The sequence below is a fragment of the Rhodotorula paludigena genome (assembly GCF_050403205.1).
Source record: "Rhodotorula paludigena JCM10292 DNA, Rt_paludigena_JCM10292v1_ctg4, whole genome shotgun sequence".
In the NCBI taxonomy this organism is placed as follows: domain Eukaryota; kingdom Fungi; phylum Basidiomycota; class Microbotryomycetes; order Sporidiobolales; family Sporidiobolaceae; genus Rhodotorula; species Rhodotorula paludigena.
The window spans coordinates 642926-663857 of record NW_027481454.1 but is presented as its reverse complement, the minus strand read 5'-3'; the positions used below and the strand labels follow the sequence as shown (position 1 = coordinate 663857).

The window sequence follows — 20932 nt, the reverse complement described above, 5'->3', positions numbered from 1 at the left end:
CAGCGGCGCGAGGCCGAGATGGTCTCTTCAAGCCGCCGGTGCTGCTTCGACTCCCGTTCCTCCTGCCGCAGCAGCGGCCTCTGCTTCCGCCTGCGCCGCCGCCATCCTCCGCTTGATGAATTCGCTGTTCGCGTGGCAGAGTCAGTGCCACATCCAGGCCGGCGGAAGACGCTGCAGCTGTGGCAGCCCGCGAGCAGGAGACGCACCGGACCAGCTGGTGCCCGTCGTGCGTGACAAACACCTTGCGAACGCGCGGCAGCTCGAGGAGGACGACGCCGATCTCGCGCGCATAATTGACGACGAGGTCGTAGTCGTGGGAAGACGAAAAGTCGTCGTAGAGGTACCCTGCGAGAGCGCGCAAGTCAGCTTTCTGCATGCCACGTTGTGCCGCCAGTCGTAGCATGCGCTAGCCATTGAGCGGGATGATCTGGATCGCTGAAGACGTCAACAGACCTTCGCTGGTCTGGATTCGCCGCCGCTCGTGCTCCCACAAACGGATCTGGTCCACCACCGTCGTGGGGAGCAGCTTGTCGTCAGTGCCCGCATGTGCACGCATCTGCGGATGTGCGCGCGAGGCGAGGTACGACACGATCTGTGTGATAGAGGTACGCGAAAGAAAGAATGTGTCAGTATAGTCTAAGAAGTGGGTCAGCGCGGTGCTGAGGAGCTCTGCATACCTGGTTGGCGGTGATGCCGTTCGCAAGGCCTCGCCGAATCGACTCGCGCGTGATGTGCCCCGTGACAAAGTTGGCGAAGCGCGTCTTGAGATGCGCAAAGAGTCCGAGGACGGCGATTTGCAGCGGATTGGACGTGTAGGCGTAGAGCTTGTAGTTCGTCTCGAGGACAATGAAGCCCTTCTCCTCATTCATATGACGCGAGGAGACGAGCGGAGGAGCGGACGAGGTAAGAGTGGTTGCGAGGCGTGTCGGATAGAAGGTTGGGGAGGTCGACTGGAGGGGAAAGCAGGTCAGGTTCGGCTCGTCAGGAGGGGAGATTGGAACAGCTCACGCTCGAGCGATATATCAGGCCATAGTCAGCAAGATCGGCGAGTACACCGAGCTGCACCGCGCTCAGGTGGCTCGTGAGATACGCCTGTGCCACAATCGGATCAGCCTCGAGCCTATCGATGATCCGTTCGAGCAACTCACGCGACCGAGTTCGAGCGAGCTCAGCATGAACAGGAACCCGATGGTCTCGACGAGGTCCTGCAAGTCACGGCTAGCGTTTCAGCGATGTCAGATGATTGCGGTTGTGGCGGACAGCGCACCTGCGACTCTTCCAAGTACACGAGCAGCAGATCCCAGAGCTGCGTGTTGACGTCTTCGAGGAGGAACTGGAAGCCTTTCGACGTGATGCGCATGTTGCGGAGCGAGCGGGTTCTGCTCAGAGCTGAGCGTGAGCCATAGCGCTTGTCGCACTACGCCCAAGAAAGACGTACGGGGATTGCATCAAGCCGCTCTTTTCGAGCAGGGCCAGCACTTTCTCACCGGGCTTCTGTGCGCCTGCGTCTGATCCGACCATGAAGTGTTGGATCGTCTGCTCGGCAAATGCCCAGGTCAACGCGGAGCTTCCGAAAGCGGACAGACGTTGCGCACCTCCCACTGCGTTTCGGCGTACGAGTCGAGAGACTGTACCGTAATCGCCTTGTCCTGCTCCATTGCTGCAGCTCCGAAAGATCCGCCTTTCCCGCTGTCATGAGAGGAACAAAGTCAGCGACGATCAGCGTCGTCGTGACAGACTGAACGCACCCGCCCGTCAGCGCCAGTCGGAAGCTCTCTTGGAAGCCCGAATTGAGCTGCAGCTCGGCATCGTCGGCAAGCGTCGCGGAAGAGGGCGAAGAGCGAGTGAGGATCTGCAGGTGGAAGAGGGCTTGAAGCGACGCCGTCAAATGTCTGCTCGCAGCGCGGCGTCAGCAAAGGGTTCTCAGTCAAAGTGTAGCCGTCTACTTCTCGACAAGCCTGCAGTGACTTTCGAATGGGATCGCGCTCGCTGGAAAACGCACCTCCGTTCGCCCTTGTCACCGCCGTCGCTCTTGCGCTCGCGGACCCAGAGCGCAGTGTCGCGCACTCGCACGACCTCGTCGTACCACAGCATGTTGAGCACAATGTGCCTCGAGGTGAGGGGGAGGAGCCTGTGTCATCGGGTCGGGTCGAGCGAGGTGGGGTGAAGACGCACGAGGCAAGGCCGGGTGAGCTCTGACGGTTGTATGGACGTAGTCAGAGGTGCTTGGAGCGCACCTGAAGATGCTCAGGCAGCTTGCGGGCGAAGCGTACAACCGAGCGAACATGGAGGGGCTGAGGCGATCGAGGAACCCGTACAGCGGGTTGCTCTGCGCGGCGTCCATTGTGGCAGCACACACACCGCCTGCTGGGTCTCTCTGTCCCTCACTCCGCCGCCAAGTCGAGGTAGCGGTGTGTGGGCCAGAGCTGTTCCCGCTTGTTCGTCGAAAGCCGGCTCATCTTGAACTTGCCATACTCCGTCGCTTCTCTTTGCGCACCGATGTCTGCCACCCCTGCTCAACCGCACCGCTTGCTCGTGCTCGGCGGAACCGGTCTCGTTGGCCGCGAGGTTGTCACCGCTGCCCTCTCGAACGACGCCATCTCAGCCGTTCTCTCCTTCGGCCGCAAGCCGCCGCCGGTGGACCCGTCCGTCGCAGGCTTCTCCAAGCTCCAGCACACCGCTCTCGACTTCGAGGCTTTGCTTGCGGAGAAGGAGGGCGGGCCAGAGACCCAGAAACTGCGTGCGGCGGATGCGGACAGCGTTGTTGTCGCGCTCGGCACTACGCGGGCGACTGCCGGCAGCGCCGAGAACTTCGAGCGCATCGATCGCTTGTACGTGCTGAAGGCGGCCGAGGCTGCTCGCACGAGCAAGCCTCAAACGCTCGCCTACGTCTCGGTGCGTGAGAACCGCTTTGCGCCTGCATGCGCAAAGTCGCGCGTGAAAGAAGCTCGAGCGAAACTGACGAAACCGTTGTTGCTTGCTGCACACAGTCTGGGGGCGCAAATGCCTCGTCGTGGTTCTTGTACCCCAAGTCTAAGGGGCTCACCGAGGAGGGCCTCGCGAGGCTTGGCTATTCCTCCGCCCTCACGTTTCGCCCCGGAGTTCTGATCGCTCCGGGAGGCCGGCAAGAACGTCGCCTTGCTGAATTACTTGCCGTGTGCGCTTCGCAACCTCTCTCTCCCTCCCTCACCCACCTGGCTCTCCTTGCTGAATGGGCCCTTGCCCCCTCTCCTGCATTTCTCCCCTGTCGCCTGCCTGCTCCTCAACGACTACAGCAAGGTCGTGCCACGTCTCCCCTTCATCGGCAGTTCCCTCTCGACCGCTACCCCGACCCTCGGACGGGCCCTCGTCAAGGCGGTCCTCTCGCCGCCGACCACGGTCGGCGAAGAGACGACGCTACGCGACGGATCCAAGCTCCGCGTCGTGTCAAACTCCGACATCTCGCGTCTCGGCGCCGAGTGACCGGCTTGCGCCCGAATTCGCTCGGCGGCTTCCCACCTACACTTCTCGAACCCTTGTCGCCCTCACTCGCGCCCGGGCCCGCAAGTGTGCAGGCCATTATTCAGGATCGGTGCAGCAACGTGGGTGTGGTGTGGCGTCAGCATGTGTTGCAATCTCCCCAATTTGACGGCCAGCGTCTGGGCATGAAGCGACGATAAAATTACCCCGCGAGCAAGGAAAGAGGCCGAGGCCGACGGAGGCACGCCGTTCCGGACCCGTCTGGCTGTCCTTCTTGGCAAGCCGACTGATGTGGGGGAGAAAGATGGGGTACGAGGAGGGGGTCCAAGCACGATTGAGCACCACCCACAGCGATGCGCAGCTTCTAGGTGAGCAGGATGGGTGCAGTGGATGCTTGCGAGCACAGCAGTGCAACCTAGACCTGCAGTGAGGGCCAGGATAGGGAGGCAGGGCTCGCGATGGGAGGGATGACGATGCCCGCGCAAGGCACGCGCAAGTGGGAGCAGGGCCTTGGCAACGCCGTACTCGCGACGGCTCCTTGACGGAGGGTGCACGGCAGGCTTGTCCTCATTCCATACCCCTCCTCACTCGCGTGAGGACCCCCCGACTGCCGCCACCGACCACCGACAACCCGCACGCACAGCATGCCAGGCGACAAGAACAACCCGCAGAGCGAGAAGTCGCTCAGCGGCGAGACAGCGACTTCCGACGAGATCATGTGGTTCACGATGCCGTCCAAGGACATTGAGCAGCGTCTCGAGACGAGCATGAACGATGGCTTGAGCAGCAGCGAAGCAGAGCAGCGCCTCAAGCGCGACGGCACCAACGAGCTCCAAGGCGGAGGCGGCGTCTCGCTGATGAGCATCATTTTCGGACAAGTCTGCAGTGCGTTATCGGCTCTCTACGAGCGTTCTGCTCGCTATCCGAAGCCGCGAGTGCGAGCCGAAACTGACGTCTCGCACGTGCAACCTCTGCCAGACGCCATGGTCCTCGTTCTCATCATCTGCATGGCCGTCTCTTTCGGCATTCAGTCGTGGATTGAAGGCGGTGTCATTGCTGGTGTCATTGGTATCAACGTGTGCGTCTCGGTTCTTGACGACACCTTTCGTTCCGGGCCAAGCCCTTCGCCGGCGATCGGCGACGGACGAAGCGCATCTGCGGGCGTTGCCAAAGTTGAGCGAAACTGACGAAAGCACCTGCGTCTCGCACCTGCAGCTTTGTCGGCACTTACCAGGAGTACGGATCCGCGAAGACGATGGACTCGCTCCGCTCGCTCGCCTCGCCCAACGCGACCGTCATTCGCGACGGCAAGATTGTCCAGATCCCCTCGCCTCAGGTCGTCGTTGGCGATGTCGTCGAGATCAAGACTGGCGACACGATCCCGGCCGACTTGCGCCTGTTCGAGACCGTCAACTTTGAGACCGACGAGGCTCTCTTGACGGGAGAGTCGCTCCCCGTCGCGAAGGACGCCGAGGCCAACTGGGACGAAGAGGCCAAGAACGGTGGCTTCGAGCCGCGCGACGTCGGCGTTGGCGGTGAGTTCCGGCGAGCTGTGCTGTATGCGAACGAACACTTACTCACGTCTGTCCTTCACAGACCGCATCACCATGGCCTACAGTTCGTCTACTGTGACCAAGGGTCGCGCCAAGGGTCTCGTTGTCGCTATCGGCATGAACACCTCGATCGGCGCCATCGCGACTTCGCTCCGTGGCGGCGACTCGAAGGTCCGCAAGGTCCGCCGCAACGAGGATGGCCACGCTCCGTGGCACCGCTACCCGGCTGCGTGGGCTCTCACGGTTATGGACATCATTGGCCAGTTCCTCGGCGTCAACGTCGGCACCCCGCTTCAGCGCACGCTCTCGTGGCTCGCCATTTCGCTCTTCGGCATCGGTTGCGTCTTTGCGCTCTTCTGTTTCGCCGCAAACGACTTCCGCGGTATCAACGAGATCATCCTCTACGCCATCGCCACCGCGCTTTCGATGATTCCGGCCTCGCTCGTCGTGCGTACTCTCGCCCAGTCCAGAGTCTTTGAAGCGCACCGCTGATTGCTTGCGCTCGCAGGTCGTCCTCACTATCACGCTCGCAGGCGGCACGCGCGCCATGGTTCAGCGTAACGTCATCGTCCGCAAGCTCGACTCGCTCGAGGCGCTCGGCGCCGTTACCGACATTTGCTCCGACAAGACCGGTACTCTCACCCAGGGTGCGTTTACTATCGGTTCGAGTCGGCCGAGGACCAGTCTGACTCCATGGCCGCTCGCATCGCAGGCAAGATGGTCCTCCGCGCGGCGTGGCTCCCTGCTCGCGGCACGATTTACGTTGGCGAGTCTCCTGAGCCTTTCAACCCGACCATCGCCGAGCTCTCGCACGCCAAGATGTCGCCTGCCGAAGCTGGCGCTGAGGCTGAACGCAACAAGCCCAAGGAGGAGACTGGCGAGGAGGCCGAGGCGACCGAATCGCCTGCCAAGCAGTCGCGTCCGCAGCCTCGCGGCCCGTCCGACCTCATCGAGATGGTCGGAGAGCCCCTCACGCAGATGCTCAACATCTCGAGCCTGTGCAGCACCGCCAAGGTCTTCCACAAGGAGGGCGAGGGTTGGAACGCCCGTGGCGACCCGACTGAGTGCGCTATCCAGACTTTCGCACACCGCTTCGACTGGGGTCGCGAGCGCTTCACCGAGGGCGACTCTCCCGAATGGAGTGAGTTCTCTCGTTCATGGTTCATGCCGCTCCCTGCCCCTTCGCCGCCTCTTTCCTGCACCTAGGCGATTTGCTCGAGCTGGATTGTGCTGACCATGCCATGCTCTTTCCCGTGCAGAGCTCCTGTACGAGTGCCCCTTCGACAGTGACCTCAAGCGCATGTCGACTCTCTACGTTCGCCGCAAGGACGAGTATGTCTGGCTGCGTTTTTCGTCAGATTCCTCGGCTGACCAGAACCCTCGTCCCACGCGCAGGAAGCAGTTCGTCTTCATGAAGGGCGCAGTTGAGCGCATCATCGAGGCCTGCACGCAGATCGAGACTGAGGACGGCCCTGTCGACCTCGACGAGAAGCAGCGCGACCGCATCTTCGAGAATGTCGAGGCCCTTGCCGAGCAGGGTCTCCGTGTTCTCGCGCTGTCGGCTCGCCCCTACAACGGCGCTTCCGGCTCGTCGGGCGAGTATGAGCGCGCCGAGCTCGAGAAAGATCTCACGCTCTACGGCCTCGTCGGTATTTACGACCCGCCTCGCCCCGAGACCAAGGGTGCCGTGCGCCAGTGCCACCAGGCCGGTGTCCAGGTCCACATGCTCACGGGCGACCACGCCGCCACGGCGCGCGCGATCGCCATCCAGGTCGGCATCCTCCCGCGCAACATGCACCTCATGTCGAAGGAGACGGTCGACTCGATGGTCATGACGGCGGCGCAATTCGACCGCCTCTCGGACGACCAGGTCGACGAGCTCCCGCTCCTCCCGCTCGTCATCGCGCGTTGCGCGCCGCACACCAAGGTCCGCATGGTCGAGGCGCTTCACCGTCGCAAGGCCTTCGTCGCAATGACCGGTGATGGCGGTGCGTCCATTTCTCTACAAGTCGTCGACTGTGCAAGCTGACTCACGAATGTCGCTCTGCAGTGAACGACTCGCCCAGTCTCAAGCGCTCGGACGTCGGCATTGCCATGGGCCAGAACGGTTCCGACGTTGCCAAGGATGCGTCCGACATTGTCCTCGCCGACGACAACTTTGCCTCGATCCTCAACGCCGTCGAGGAGGGTCGCCGCATGTGCGCTTCGTCTCGCTTTCCTCGCTCCGATGGCGGCTGACCTTCTCAATCGCAGGTTCGCCAACATCTCCAAGTTCGTTCTCCACCTTCTCGCCGGTAACGTCATGCAGGTGCGTCTCGGGAGGATGTGCAAGTAGCTTGAGAGGCGTCGAGCTGACACCCGCTTCATTGCAGGCCCTTGTTCTCCTCATCGGTCTCGCCTTCAAGGACGAGGACGACCTTTCGGTCTTCCCGCTCGCCCCCGTTGAGATTCTTTGGGTCATTATGATCACGTCGGCGTTCCCGGCCATGGGTCTCGGGGCCGAGAAGGCCGAGCCGGACGTCCTCCTCAAGAAGCCGCACAACCTGAAGATGGGCGTCTTCCGCCCGGAAATCCTGATCGACATTCTCGTTTACGGCATCATCGGCGCCGCTGTTGACATTGCGGTCTTTGTCGTCATCGTCTTTGGCTTCGGTTTGTCACGAGTCTCGTCCTCTGCTCATGTCGACGTGGCACTCACCTCCTCGCTCCCATAGGCGACGGCAACCTCGGCATTGACTCGAACAACAACATCAACGGTGACCCGGGCTCCAGACTTGTGTTCCGCGCCCGCTCTGCCACGTTCTCGACCATGGTCTTCGTCCTCCTCTTCCTCGCGTTCGAGGTCATGGACCTTCGCCGCTCGTTCTTCCGCATGAACCGCGCCGGCTACGAAAACTAGTGCGTCTCTCGTGTTCACCTCTTCCTCTTCGAGAACATTGCTGACAGCTACGTGTGCACAGCCCGTACACTCAGTGGGCCCACGACGTCTGGGGCAACAAGTTCCTTTTCTGGAGGTGCGTTGCGACACTCCCTTTCGATGCCACATGTTCAGAGCTGACGTGTGATTGCACCTTTTCTTCCTGCAGTGTCATCGGCGGCTTCCTCATCACCTTCCCGTGCGTTTGCAAGTCGCGCTTTTCCCCGTCTGACACCTACTGACGCCGAGCAATCTTTACAGGCTCATCTACATCCCCGTCATCAACGACGAGGTCTTCAAGCACGCCCCCATCTCGTGGGAGTGGGCTTGCGCCTTCATTGCGACGCTCGTCTTCCTCGCCGGCGTCGAGGGCTGGAAGTACCTCAAGCGCGCGTTCTACCGCCGCCGCCGTGCGCAGCACCCCGAGGAGGACGACGGCTTCACGGGCGTGTTCGAGGCGTGGAAGACGCAGGGCACGCGCACCAACACGCAGGACCCGCAGCAGGCAGTCTGAGCGCGCCGTCTGGCCGCCAGTCGCCCTCCCCGGTTTTGCGCGTGGCGCAGTAGATGGACGTCTGGACCTGTTTCTTCCGTTCGCTCCCACATCATGCAGATAGATACCTCTGACGCGCGCCGTCCACATTGTCTGAACCCGCACTCCTGTAATTACCCCCTCATCGACTCGACTTGTCAGCGGGAGAGACGGGCAGAAGAGCCAGTCGCTGAAGTGAAAGCCATCCGCTGCGCTTGGTCTTCCCTCTCAGGTGGTCGTGCCGGTACAGTATCGCAGGCGGAGTGCACGCGGAAGCAACGGTCTGGTCTGGAAGCCACCTGGGCCGGCCTGCAGTGCGGGTGCTGCGCATGTTACCCGCCGCTGCGCACGTGGGTGGCCCTTGCGCAAGAAGGACGTAATCTTGGACGTAATGATCGGCGGCAGGCGGACGCAAGGCGGACGAGGAGGTGAGGTCCCCTTCGTCATGCTTCTCGCTTTCCCAAAACAGGTCGCTTCAGGAAGAGGTCCTTGAGCGACTGCTTCTGCTTTTTGCCCTGCTCTGCTACACTCTGCTGCAGCCAGTCGGACCCCAGCGAGCGCTCTCACGAACCACGCCCGCCCTCTGCCTCCCCATCTTCGACCTCATCAGTTCCAACTTCGAGCATGAAGACTCCGACCGCCGTCGTCTCGCTGACAGCGCTGGCCGGCCTTGCAGCTGCGCAGCTGCCTGCCAATGCTCCTGTGAGCTGTTCTCTGAGGCATGTCGCGAGTGTGGATCGATCCACGCGCTCTTGCGTGGTCCGCCCTCCTCGCTCACCGTGCCCAAGCTGATCAGAACCGCACCTGCAGGGCTGTGCGACCCGCTGCTTCGCGACCAAGATCACCGAGGCGGGCTACCTTGCACCGGGCGTCAACGCTGCTGACCTTGCTGGCGAGTCGCTGTCGCCCAAGCGAGTGCTCCAACTCGAGCTGACTCTCCGTTGCGCCCGACAGCGCTGTGCGGCACTCGCACCTTCGTTCAGGCCTACTACAACTGCCTCGGCGACCACTGCAACGCCGAAGAGTACGCGACGGGCGTGACGCTCGGCCAGGCCGTCTGCGCCGGCGTCGGCGGCTCGCTCGCACAGTCGAGTATCACCGGATCGGCCACGAATGTCCTTGCCACCCTCTCGTCTGTCCCTGTTGCAACCGGTGACGCTACCGCTTCGGGCGCTTCGGCGTTCTCGAGCCTCGTCGGAAACGGAGCCCTCAGCTCGTTCACCTCGCTCGCATCCTCCCTCTCGGCGTCCGGCGGATCTGCTACGGGTGTCGTCGGTACGCAATATATCTTCAGAGTTGCAGTGCTTCTACTCACACGGGGGTTACAGGGACCGCCGCTGGCTCGGCTGTGAGCGGTGCCTCGGGCGCGATTTCGAGTGCCACGTCGGGCGCCGTCGGTGCGGGCAGCACCGCCGTCTCTGGCGCATCTGGCGCCGCAAGTACCGCCATTTCGGGCGCATCGGGCGCTGCGAGCACGGCTGTGTCCGGTGCATCGGGCGCCGCGAGCACGGCCGTTTCGGGTGCTTCGGGCGCTGCGAGCACGGCCATCTCTGGCGCTTCGGGAGCCGCCAGCACGGCCGTCTCGGGGGTGACGGGCGCTGCGAACTCGGTGACGAGCGCCGCGGGCGGCATCGGGTCGACCATCACCAGTGGCACGGACGGCGCGCTTAGCACGGCGGCCGGAGGCATCAACTCTCTCGCGAGTGCGGCTTCGTCGGTGGTCGCAGGTGGCAATGGTGGCGTGAGTGCCTTGACATCACTCAAGCAATGCCAACAATGGCTGACGGGTGTTCGACCTGCAGAACGCCGGCAACAACGTCGTCGTCCCGGCGGCGACGCTGCTGTTCGCCGTCGCTTTCGCCATGGCAGCGTTCGCTTAGACGCGCGCCACCATCAAGTCTTGCCTTCATGACTGCCCCATCTCTATCGGCTCTCGTCAAATCTCGCACTCCCACAAACATACACAAGCTGTTCGCCGTGCCATCGTTTCACTCTGTTCCCTTTCGCCTTACTGTAGCTAGTTCCCTCGTCGTTCTTTCCCGTCCGTTGGCAGCACCTGTAGCACACACAAACACCTTAGCAGGCTGCATTACTGGAGATTGACCCGCTCTCCCAGCTTGTTCGCGAAGAGGCGCCCCGCTTGGCCTCGCCTCCCCACCGCACCATCGCTTTCGCCCTGGACGCTGGTAGGCGCGCTGAGAGGCGTCGCAATGGCGCTTTCGGCTGCCCTGTTCAACGGCAGCACACTCGACGTTGTGCTGAGCGCGTCTCCGTCGCTCCTCGCCTCTGCGCCCGAGCCGACGTCGATTGACCGCCTCGCCGACGATGCGCTCGCGAGCGCGACCGATGCGTGGGTGCAGCAGCTGGTGGCAGGTCCGCGGCGGTCTGCGCTCTTCTACGACGAGTCGTGCTCGTTCCACCTCGTCGTCTCGCTCGCCCCGCCGTCACCGTCCTCTGCGCCGCTCACGCGCGCACAGGCAGCCGCGTTCCTCCTTCAGTCGCTACAGCAGCCTCACCTCGGCCTCTCCGCCGACGTCAGCTACGTCGATGCCGCGCCGCCTGCAGCCTCGGGCGCTCCACCTCCCCTCCCGGCACGCACAACCTCGCTCGCAGGTCTCGCCGCCAAAGTCCCGCTCACGCCTGCGCCCTTCCCGGCGCTCGCGCAAGCTCCGGATGCAGAGGGAGACGGCCAGGCGAGGGAGGTGTCGAGCGTCGTAGCGGGTCAGGCGGCGGGAATTCAGGTCGCCAACCTCGCGTTCAATGACCGAGAGGGCCGCGTCTGGGTCGCCAAGGGGGAGACGGGCGAGTGGATCGGCGTGTGGGAGTTCTCATGCGACATTGGTGCGTATCTTCTCTTGGTCCTTGCCCCATTCTCAAGCTGAACGCTTCGTCCTTGCGCAGGCTTCGTCCGCTCGCAACTCACCCAGCCACGAGTGTCCATTACGATCACGGCAACACTGCGAGACGACCCGGCGCTTGTAGGCCTGCTGGATCGCGCGAATGAAGGTGGTCTCGCCGGCGCCCGAGAGTCGACGACTGGAACTACTACCGGCGAAGACGACGAGGACTACATGCAGGACAGCTACGATGGTGCGTATAGCCTTGTCAATACGCCGCGTGTTTCTGACGCTGTTGTACCCGAAGATGTCAACCTCCTCTCGGCGCTCTCGCCCATCTCGACCACCCCGCTGCATCTTCCCTTCTCCCGCCTCCCTGCCTCGTACCTCCCGCCTATGCCGCCGCCCTCTATTCCAGTCCCTCACACCCGCTCCTTCTCCGTCTCGCACACTCGCTCGCTGTCAGCAAGCAACCGCGCGGGCGGCGCCGACTCATTCCTTCACTCGTCTCTGCGCCGTTCGATCCGCCGCGTCCTCCCTGTCCGGTCCGCTGTGCATCTCAAGATGCACACTGTACCGTGTCCCGTCGGCGCGCTCGGCCTACCCGAGGGCGGGCAGGTCTGGGAACGTGACGAGGAGGACGGCGTCGTGCTGTGCGTCGAAGTGAGCGGGCCGGCCGAGCCGTCCTCCGCCGGTGATGGCGAGGGGTTCGAGATCGAGGGCATCGACATCACCGTCGAAGGCGCGGACGCAAGCCGGTCGGCCTCCTCGTCCTCAGGTGGGAGCGCGTCTCATGCGCACGACATTGAAGTGCGCGAGATCCGCTTTGACCGCGGATTGGCCGCCTCGCCTTGGCCAGTCTTCCTCCCAGCCGGCGGCGCGACGCAGCACAACTTCCTCTACGCGCTGGCACGTATCCCCGCAGCAGTCGCTGCGACTCCGTCAGGTTCTGCTGCCTTCGGATTCGGCACGAGCGGAGCAGACGACTCCGCGGTCGGCACCGTGCCCATCGCCGTCGCCTCAAGTCCTCAGCAGCGCTTCACCGCGCGCTTTGGCGCCGACGAAGTTGCGGCTGCATCGGCGCCGTCAACGGTGTTGAGCGCCGTCGAGCCCGGTCAGCCGGGGCTCGAAGGTCGCGCGCGCGCGAGCAGTCGCGCGAATCTGCGTAATGTCGCTGTCGTCGTACGCGGCAGGTACGTCATGCGATCGAAGCGCACAGCAGGCTATGCTGTGCCCGACGCGGCGAGCGGGGCCGAGCAGGAGAACGAGGAAGCGGACGAGGTCGAATCGCCGACGCGAAGCTTTGGCTCGCGATGGCACTGCACGCTCGACACTTCTTGTTTCGCGCGCCGCGCGCAGACCCGCGCGACTGCTTTCATGCACCCGTCCGCTCCTGCCATCCGCCCTTCTTCCATCGCCGCTCCTCCCGTGCAGAGCGCTCGACCAGGAACCGCCCTCGCATTCCATCCGACTTCGCGTGCGAACGCGCCTCCGCTGCGACCGCAGTCAAAGACTTCAGCCGTCGAGGTCGAGTCTGTCGCAGGATCGAAGCGTCACACCATGTCATCGCTCGCCACCCTCTCGCTCAAGTCGCCCATCATGGCGCGCAAGGGCTCAAACGGCTTCCCTAGCGCGCTCTTATCCGCACGGCCTTCGCTAGACCGCGCGCAGTCGAACCGCGCCCTCCCGCCAACTCCCCTCAGCCCTCCCGCGCCAGCGCAGCCGCACTCCAGCGCCGCTGGGGGCGCCGCGAAGCGCTTCTTCTCCCTCCCGCATACCAACTCGTCCGCCGCAACACTCGCTTCCCCTGCGCCGTCTGCTCCGTCCATCATCGCTCCCGTCCGGACCGAGACGCCGCCTCCGATGGCAGACAAGCGCGCGAGCCTGCCGACGCAGCATGGCGGGGCGTCGACCCCGAGCGTTGGCGGCCTGCTCAATCGCCCGAGGGAAGTGCGGCGTACGAGCTGGATGAGCAACCTTGTTCAGGGCAGCTCGAACGCCGACTCGCCTGCCCCGTCCCAGAGCCGGCCAGGCAGCCTCAGCGCAACTCCACAGCCCCCATCGGGGGTCACGAGCTGGGATCGAGCCGCATCCTCGGTTAACCCGGGTTCGTCACATGTCGGGCTCGGACTCGATGGAGCGACCATGCCGGCTGTGCCAGCAAATGACGAGGACCTGCCGCAATCCGCCGAGCCCATTCAGCAGCAGACCGGCAAGATCCTCGTCTCCGTTTCGCTTGTACCGCTGCGCACGGCGAAGTCTCGTCGCCCACGCCCTTTCGCTGGCGGCGATGCTGCAGCGCGCGAGCGCGCCTCTTCTGTTGGACGGACGAACGAGAACCTCCCGCCGCCGGTGCTGCCGGGACTTGCGCCGCCTTCTCCCGATCCGAGCGCAGCACCATCGGTCGCCTCAACGCATGCGACACCTCACTTCGCCTTTCCGCCATCGCCTGGCTCGTCCTCGCCCGGCGACAGCCCCGCGGCGCCCTCAAGCCCTGTCCCGCCCTCCAGTTCCGATGCCACAGCCGACGTCGCACTGCGCGCGCTTGCCGAGCGCACCAACCTCGCTACATCGCGCATGCCGCGCGTTAACCTCCTGGATGTGTTCCTCGTCGAGGTCTTCGTCTTCAACCAGTCCGAGTCCGTCAAGCGCTTCACGGTCGGCGTCCCGCCCGAAACCATGCCTGGCGCGGAAGCGGGCAGCGAGGGAGAGGGGGCTGCGGCAAGGGGGAGGAGGCTGCTCGTCGAGAAGGAGGGCAAGGTCGCACGACTGGTCCCGCTCGAGAACGATGTTCGCATCGGGTGCGCCGCACCGTTGTCGCTCTTGCCCTTTGTATGTGAGACTGACGGTTCTCGGCTTGACAGGCCTCTCGCACCAAACTCGTGCGCCTCGGTTGGCATTCGCTTCCTCGCCATCCGCCCTGGCTCTCATGTCGTCGAGCAACTACGCCTAGTCGACCTCGCTGACGGGAGCGAGACGAGGCTGACGAGACCTATACATGTTGTCGTAGAGTAGAGGAACGAGCTTGATGCATTGTGCTTTGGGCGGCAAAACCGCTCGGGGTTTTTCATTGTTCTCATTGCGTGAGGTGCGCCCGAGAGTCTTACAGAATGCAACATACTGTTACTTCGTCCCTTCGCCGCTTTCCTGGACCTCCTCTTCGAAGGTGACGAGAACCTTGCCTTCGGGAACCAGGTCACCCTCCTTGACGACGACCTTGGCGACGGTGCCTGCCTTCGACGCCCGCAAAACGTGTTCCTGCAAAGAGATAGGCGTGAGTCGCTAGCCGAAAGGACATGCGCGAGGTACAATGTACCGTCTTCATCGCCTCGACAGCGACGAGCGGAGCGCCCTCTTCGACCGTTTCGCCGGGCTGCACAAAGACCTGGACGATTTTCGAAGCTGCGCACGTCAAGCGCACAGAAGCGGTCAACAGCTGGCTCCCGTGGATGTGACCGGGACTGATACACACGCATGGGCGCCCTCGCGCCTCCCGCTCCTGTCGCGCCCGCCGCAGCCTTGCTCGCGGTACCGACCTTGCTCATCCAGCTCGGCGGCTTGACCTCGACTGCGCCGGAGAAAGCTTCGGCCGTGTTGAAGAGGTGGAGCGTCTCGCCCTTCGGAAGCGAAGAGGCGGCATCGAGCGCGGGAACCGCGGGCGGCGGGGACGAGACGATGTCGACGTGCGAGAGCGCCGCACCCAGGTGTGCCGAGACAGTGCTTGTGCTGGGAGAGGCCGCGGCTGGCGGCAAGACAGCGGGCGAGACGTGCGAAAAGAGGATCGCCGCTTCGTCGCCGCCAGCGCCGACGGTGGAGACCGCAATATCCATCTCGCCTGCCGCCTCGACCGATGCGCTCGGGCCAACCTTGACCTTTGTGGAGCCCTCAGTCGGCTCCTGGCCCTTCGCCGCGATCGCTTCGAGCTCGTACTCCTTCCAGTACCGCCCTTCGCCGCCCGCACCCAGGTTCAGCCTGAAGCCTGCGAGCTTCGGGTCGGTCCACGCGGACTGATGCCCCAGCGAAGAGTAGTAGGACTTGTCGCGCTGAGAGAGGAAGAGCGCGGAAGCCGCGAGCGTCGGCGGCGAGGCGGGAGGGAGCGGCGGGAAGAGGTTGTCGTGGTGGCGCTGCGAAGAGCGGCCGACAGGTCAGCGCGGCGCGACCTTGCGACAGAGAGACGGTGAACATACCTTGATGAACGCCGTGTCGACCTCGCCGCGGATGAACGCTTCGTTCGCTGCGAGCCTTCCCAAGAATTCGAGGTTGGTCGACGGGCCGACAACCTGATACTCGTTGAGCGCCTTGCGCAGCGCTCGAAGCGCCGCAGTGCGATCGTCGCCCTTGACGATGAGCTTGGAAAGGAGCGGGTCGTAGTGGACCTGCAGCTCGAGAGCGTAAGCGGCGTTGAGTGAGCGGAAGAATGAGAGCGAAACTCACGCTGATCTCGTCGCCAGTTTCGAAGCCCGTCTCCATGCGCACCGTCTCGGACGGGGCCGGCGGGCGATGGTGCAGCAGGAGGCCCGTGTCGGGAAGGAACCCGCTGAGACGAAACACGTCAGGCGTGCGCTTGGTAGGTTGTGCTCAAACGGGAGGAGACGCACTTCCTCGGGTTCTCAGCGTAGACTCGGCACTCGAATGCATGGCCTGTGCAGGTGATCTGGTCTTGCGAGAGCGGAATCGGGTTGCCGGCCGCAACCTGCGATGTCGCGCGGGTGAGCCAAAGCACGTAAGCGGGCAAGCTGGCAAGCGCGACGCACCTCAAGCTGCCACTCGACGAGGTCGACGCCCGTGATCGCTTCAGTCACCGGGTGCTGCGAAGGTAAAAGCGGTCAGTGCGACTACAAGTCCGACAAGACGGAAGAGACGCACCTCGACCTGAAGCCGAACGTTCATCTCGCAGAAGAAGAACTCGTCGATGTTGTCGGCGTTGAGAATGAACTCTGCACCGGCGAGACGTTTTATGAGTCAGATATGGCTGGTCGCAACTGTGCAGACCAAACTGCGACTGTCGCCAAACGCACCGACCGTCCCAGCGCCCCGGTATCCAACAGCCTTCGCCGCCTTCCTCGCCTCCTCGTATAGCCTCTCGCGGAGCTCGGTCGGCAATCCCGGCGCGGGCGCCTCCTCGATGATCTTCTGGTGCCGGCGCTGGACGGAGCAGTCGCGCTCGAAGAGCGAGAGGTGGTTGCCGTGCGAGTCGGAGAAGATCTGCACTTCGACGTCTGTAGGGAAGGCACGTGAGCCGCATTGCCCATCGAATCCAGCGCCTGGCTGTAGACGGAGCCAACTCCACCGCGAAGGAGGGAACGATCCGGACTCACGCCTTGGCCTCGTGATGTAACGCTCGAGCAGCACCTCGTCGTCGCTGAAGTGCTTGCGCGATTCGCGCTTGGCGCTCTCGAGCTGCCCGGCAAAGTCCTCGCGGCGGTCGACGATCTTCATGCCCTTGCCGCCGCCTGCGAACACGTGTCCACTTTTCATGAGCAGCCGTCCTCCACTGCCGTGAAGTGCGGAAGGAAAGTGTAAAAAACGGCCACGCACCGCCCGAAACGGCTTTGATGAGAACCGGGTAGCCAATCTCGTCTGCCCGCGCGAGCAAGAAATCGAGCGACTGGTTGTCCGCTTCGCCGGACGATTGCGAGGGATGCCAGCCCGGCACGCAGGGAACGCCGGCGGCGAGCATGATCTGTCAAACTGATGCGTCAGATGCAGCTCGAGTAATCCCGTGTCCGAGTGCGGGAGAAGAGCAGCAGACGTACGTCCTTCGACTCGCTGCGCAACAGCAAGACGTGCAGGTTAGCGCTGCAGTCGTGTTCGCTTTCAGCCAGACAGAAATGGAAGAACGAGACGCACGCTTTCGACCCCATAGCACGAATCGCCTCCTTGGGTGGCCCAATGAACGTGATGCCCTCCTCCTCGAGGAGCTTGGCGAACTTCTCGTTCTCCGACAAGAACCTGCGGCGCGGGTGTTTCCGGTGAGCTCACGCACCCAATCACCGGCATATTGCTGGGGCAAAGTAGCAGGTCGGAGCCACGACGCACCCGTAGCCCGGGTGAATCGCCTGCGCGCCGCTCTTGCGGCACACGTCAATGTACTTGTCCATGCAGAGGTACGACTCTGCACTGGGCGCTGGGCCGATGTAGTACGCCTCGTCGGCCTGTGTGCCGCAAGCCGGCCAGAATCAAGCCGATCAGTCGCAGGAAAGCGGACGACGGGCCGAGCGAGGGCACGAGGGGACGCACCATCTTGACGTGCATGGCGTCGCGGTCCGCATCGGAGTAGACGGCGACCGTCTTGATCCCGAGCTTGCGCGCCGTGCGGAACACGCGGCAGGCGATCTCGCCTCTGCGACCGCCATCAACAGAGAGCCGTCAGTCGGTCCGAAGACAGAGGGGAGACGGCACAAAGACAGGGCACGGACCGGTTCGCGACGAGGATCTTATCGAACAACGGCTTGCGCTGCGTCATGTCGCTGGCAGGAGTCGGCTGGGTGTGCGCGACGGTCGAGGCAAACCGGGGGAGGGAAGAAGGTGAGAGGTGGGGGAGAGACTGGAGAGCGGCGGCAGCTGCGAGGGCGACTGGAAAGTGAGCATGATCTGTGAGTACGGAGCGATTGAGCAAGCTGGCGTACCTGCCGGAGCGAACGAGCGGGAGGCGGGAGCGAGAGTCGCCCTCGGAAGTCGGGCTTGCCGGGCGACGAGGAGCGAAGGTCGCGAGCGCTGCAGGGCGCCGACAGAGGCAGGAGTAGCGCTCTTGAGACGGTGCATGGTGGTTCCTAGCCTCGCGAGAGCAGTTCGAGGCGAAGGGAGCGAGAGGAGCGAATAGCGGAAGACGAGGTGGGGAAGGCGACGGCCTGCCGAAGGTCGACCTCGAGCACCCCCGGCAAGGCCTGTGGACGTGTTGAACGCGCTCTTGACGCATTCGTAACACGTAGTAGGGCGCTCAGAAACAGCCAGAATAAAGGTTGGGAGGATGCGCAAATGCCGCGGAGAAGACGCGATCTCATCTTCGTCTCGTTGCACAGTGTCCGCGCGTCTACTCGAGGCAGCAGCATATGGCCAGGTGCCTGTGCGAGATTGGAGAGTGAGCATGCGTGTCCCGAAGAACCAGAGAAAGGTGCGCCACTCGAGAACGTCCAAGCGACGCCGCCCGCACAGCACCGCTGAAGAAGACAGAGACGCACCTCGCCAACGCGCCCCTCACGACGTTCATCTGCCCCAGTGCCCTCTCGAGCCTCTCGCTCTCTCCCTTGCCCGCACCCTCCCCCTTCCCGCCCTTCTTCCCTCCGCCCGCCGCCCTCCGCTCCGCGAGCCTTCCGAGCATGTCGAGCGCGCCAAACGTGTCGCGCGCGGGCGCAGCCGCGACGGGGCCGACGACGTCCTCGAGGATGCGCAGGAGGTCGTACGTCTCTGCGAGCGAGACGAGCGGCGGGGTCGCTGCGGGAGGCCCTGCATCAGCTAATCTCCTTCCTTCAACCGAGCGTGGGAAGCAGAGAGAGGGCAGGAAACGCACTCTCGAGCAGGGGCACGGCATCGAGCAGCATGACGGCCCAGAACGCCCGCGGCGCGACCTGGCTGCTCAGCAGCGCACACAGGAGCGCGGCCGCCTCGCGCCTCGCGCCCGACGCGTACAGGGCGAAAAAGTCGCGGTACCGCGCGAGGAAGGTGAGGCGCGCGGTGTAGGGCGCGAGGTGGGGCGCGGTCGAGAGCGCAGAGGGGAGCGCGGGCGGGAGGGTGGACGAAGACGGGGAGGAGGGGGGAGAGGGGAGTGAGGGGGAGGGGCGGAGGAGCGAGGTCGGGATCGAGTCGACGTGGGCGATAAAGGCGTCTTGACCTGCAGCAAAGAGAATGCGAATGACGAGTGAGTACGCGCACAGACTGACGGACCACATCCGCACGCAACCTCGACGCACCATTCTGGATGTACTCCTCGAGGATGAGCTCTGCAATCTCTGCGATCCTGCGCCCGTCTCCGGCGCGCACCGCATACGCGACGGCCTCCCCAAAGCGCTTGTGCTCGACGAGGAGCGCGGCATAGTTCTGGCACGTGAGCGTAAACTCGTCGACGAGGTCGAGCGCGGCGAGGACGGCGAGGATCTCGTCGACCTGCCGCGGCGCCTTTTGCTTCTTCTTCGTCTTCATCGACGGCGCGACGTTCTCCTTGTCGAGCCCGCCGCTGCCGCTGCTCGGCTCGACATCCATCCCGCCCGTCGTCTCGCCGTCCTCTTCCGCCGCCGCCGCGTCCACGGGCGGGACCTCGAGCGAGATGCCGCGCACGAGTTCCCTCACGCGCTCCCTGCCCTGCTCCCCACACGCGGCCCAGTACTCGCAGCTGACGCGCCACAGCCCGGGGTCGACGGTCGTGCGCTCGCCCCAGTCGAGGAGGAAGTGCTCTCGGAGCCCGAGCGCGCCCGCGCGCCCGTCGCGCGCGTCGCCCTGCGGCGGGTCAAAGGCGGCGAGGTGGAGGTGCGAGAGGAGGTCGGCGACGTGGGTCGCGGCCCAGCTGTAGCCGCCGGCGGTGAGGGCGCGGAGGAGCGCGGGCACGTCGCCGCGGAGGAGGGCGGCGTGCGCGACCTGGTCGGCGAGGCTGCTGTCGACCGGGTGCTGCGACGACGTGATGGCGCCGACGAGCGCGGGGAGGTCGGCGCGGCGGAGGGTCGCGGGCGCGCGGAAGAGGGCGTGCGACGACAGCGCGTCGAGGTAGTCGGTCGAGAGGCCCTGGAGGAGGTCCGAGGGCGTCGACGCTGCGCTGGAAGAGGTCGACGAGGCAGAGGACGAGAGGACGTCGACGAGCGTGCGGAGCGACGAGGCCCACTCGCCCGCCTCGGCGCGGTCAAGGTCCGGCGCGGACCCGGACGCGAGCGACGCGAGCAGCGGGTCGACGTGCTGCGTGCGCGTGCTCGCGAGGTGGGCGCGCCACTGGCGCAGGGCCGAGAGGAAGGCCGACTCTGTGCGGAACGCCGACGAGCGCGGGTAGCCCTCGAGGAGGTGGCCGACGCGGGTCGCGAGGTCGCGGAGGGGCGGGCACGGGTGGTGGGCGTGCACGAGGGAGAGGAGGGCAGCGGCCGAGGCGAGGTGGCCGCGGACGAGGCAGCGGTCGAGGTAGGGGAAGAAGGCGGGCGAGTGCCAGGGCTGGGCGAGCGCGAGGAGGTCGTTGCCGTCCTGGGCCGAGGGAGCGGGGTCGACGGTGTTGACCCAGTCGATGAGCTCCTCTGCGACGAGGCCGTCGCCGGTGCCGTCCTTGGGGAAGTAGAGGAGCTGGGCGAGGGCGAGGACGCCGTGCATGTGGGCGTGGTGGGCGAGGGCCTTGGCCTTTCCGGCGGGGGTGAGCGAGGCATCTGCGTTTAGGAGGGGGAGCTGGCGGACGAGGGCGTCCTGGTAGAGGGCGCATACGCGGGCGTAGTACTGGACCTGGTCGGGAGGAGGGGCGGCGGCGGAGCGGTAGGCGGCGAGGTGAGCGAGGTCGTGGTCTGCGACGATGCGCTGGAGGCTGGCCCAGATGGTGTAGGTCTCGAGGATGAACTCGCGCGACTCTTTGAGCGGCGGAAGGGCGGGCCTGGGCGGGTGAGGAGGAGGAGGAGCGGGTGCACTCGACGACGAGGCGGGCCAGGCAAGCGAGGGCGTGGATGCCATGGCG

General features: G+C 64.5%; 7 protein-coding genes across 7 annotated transcripts; 4 read left to right on the top strand and 3 right to left on the bottom strand.

The window, feature by feature from the left end:
* Positions 1-27: 27 nt before the first annotated feature.
* On the bottom strand, positions 28-2344 carry TFB2 (TFIIH/NER complex subunit TFB2; the record flags this gene model as incomplete). Its single annotated transcript, XM_076646462.1, has 12 exons — positions 28-124; positions 207-345; positions 454-592; positions 678-950; positions 1009-1092; positions 1149-1205; positions 1268-1379; positions 1439-1536; positions 1596-1689; positions 1749-1892; positions 2003-2131; positions 2238-2344. The coding sequence occupies 12 exons, from the start codon at positions 2342-2344 to the stop codon at positions 28-30; spliced, it is 1473 nt and encodes a 490-aa protein (XP_076508218.1).
* A 155-nt stretch (positions 2345-2499) lies between these two features.
* Positions 2500-3462, top strand: FMP52 (Fmp52p; the record flags this gene model as incomplete). Its single annotated transcript, XM_076646461.1, has 3 exons — positions 2500-2895; positions 2991-3157; positions 3276-3462. The coding sequence occupies 3 exons, from the start codon at positions 2500-2502 to the stop codon at positions 3460-3462; spliced, it is 750 nt and encodes a 249-aa protein (XP_076508217.1).
* Positions 3463-4103: 641 nt separating this feature from the next.
* JCM10292_004924 (uncharacterized protein) lies at positions 4104-8443 on the top strand (the record flags this gene model as incomplete). The annotated part of the gene is made up of 15 exons (XM_076646460.1): positions 4104-4344; positions 4438-4537; positions 4675-4994; positions 5056-5459; positions 5521-5659; positions 5725-6153; positions 6272-6344; positions 6408-7000; positions 7063-7210; positions 7266-7320; positions 7385-7664; positions 7727-7910; positions 7973-8026; positions 8099-8128; positions 8191-8443. 15 exons carry the CDS (start codon positions 4104-4106, stop codon positions 8441-8443), a joined length of 3303 nt encoding a protein of 1100 aa, XP_076508216.1.
* Positions 8444-9085: 642 nt separating this feature from the next.
* JCM10292_004923 (uncharacterized protein) lies at positions 9086-10341 on the top strand (the record flags this gene model as incomplete). Its single annotated transcript, XM_076646459.1, has 5 exons — positions 9086-9163; positions 9272-9353; positions 9416-9736; positions 9790-10202; positions 10264-10341. 5 exons carry the CDS (start codon positions 9086-9088, stop codon positions 10339-10341), a joined length of 972 nt encoding a protein of 323 aa, XP_076508215.1.
* Positions 10342-10671: 330 nt separating this feature from the next.
* Positions 10672-14313, top strand: JCM10292_004922 (uncharacterized protein; the record flags this gene model as incomplete). Its single annotated transcript, XM_076646458.1, has 4 exons — positions 10672-11302; positions 11363-11551; positions 11606-14099; positions 14163-14313. 4 exons carry the CDS (start codon positions 10672-10674, stop codon positions 14311-14313), a joined length of 3465 nt encoding a protein of 1154 aa, XP_076508214.1.
* A 108-nt stretch (positions 14314-14421) lies between these two features.
* Positions 14422-18063, bottom strand: JCM10292_004921 (uncharacterized protein; the record flags this gene model as incomplete). The annotated part of the gene is made up of 17 exons (XM_076646457.1): positions 14422-14556; positions 14615-14700; positions 14771-15422; positions 15486-15674; positions 15733-15835; positions 15897-15991; positions 16053-16106; positions 16165-16235; positions 16317-16517; positions 16617-16751; positions 16837-16981; positions 17055-17067; positions 17149-17250; positions 17338-17453; positions 17539-17641; positions 17718-17862; positions 17928-18063. The coding sequence occupies 17 exons, from the start codon at positions 18061-18063 to the stop codon at positions 14422-14424; spliced, it is 2481 nt and encodes an 826-aa protein (XP_076508213.1).
* A 268-nt stretch (positions 18064-18331) lies between these two features.
* JCM10292_004920 (uncharacterized protein) lies at positions 18332-20928 on the bottom strand (the record flags this gene model as incomplete). The annotated part of the gene is made up of 4 exons (XM_076646456.1): positions 18332-18362; positions 18480-18732; positions 18809-19129; positions 19209-20928. The coding sequence occupies 4 exons, from the start codon at positions 20926-20928 to the stop codon at positions 18332-18334; spliced, it is 2325 nt and encodes a 774-aa protein (XP_076508212.1).
* Positions 20929-20932: the final 4 nt, after the last annotated feature.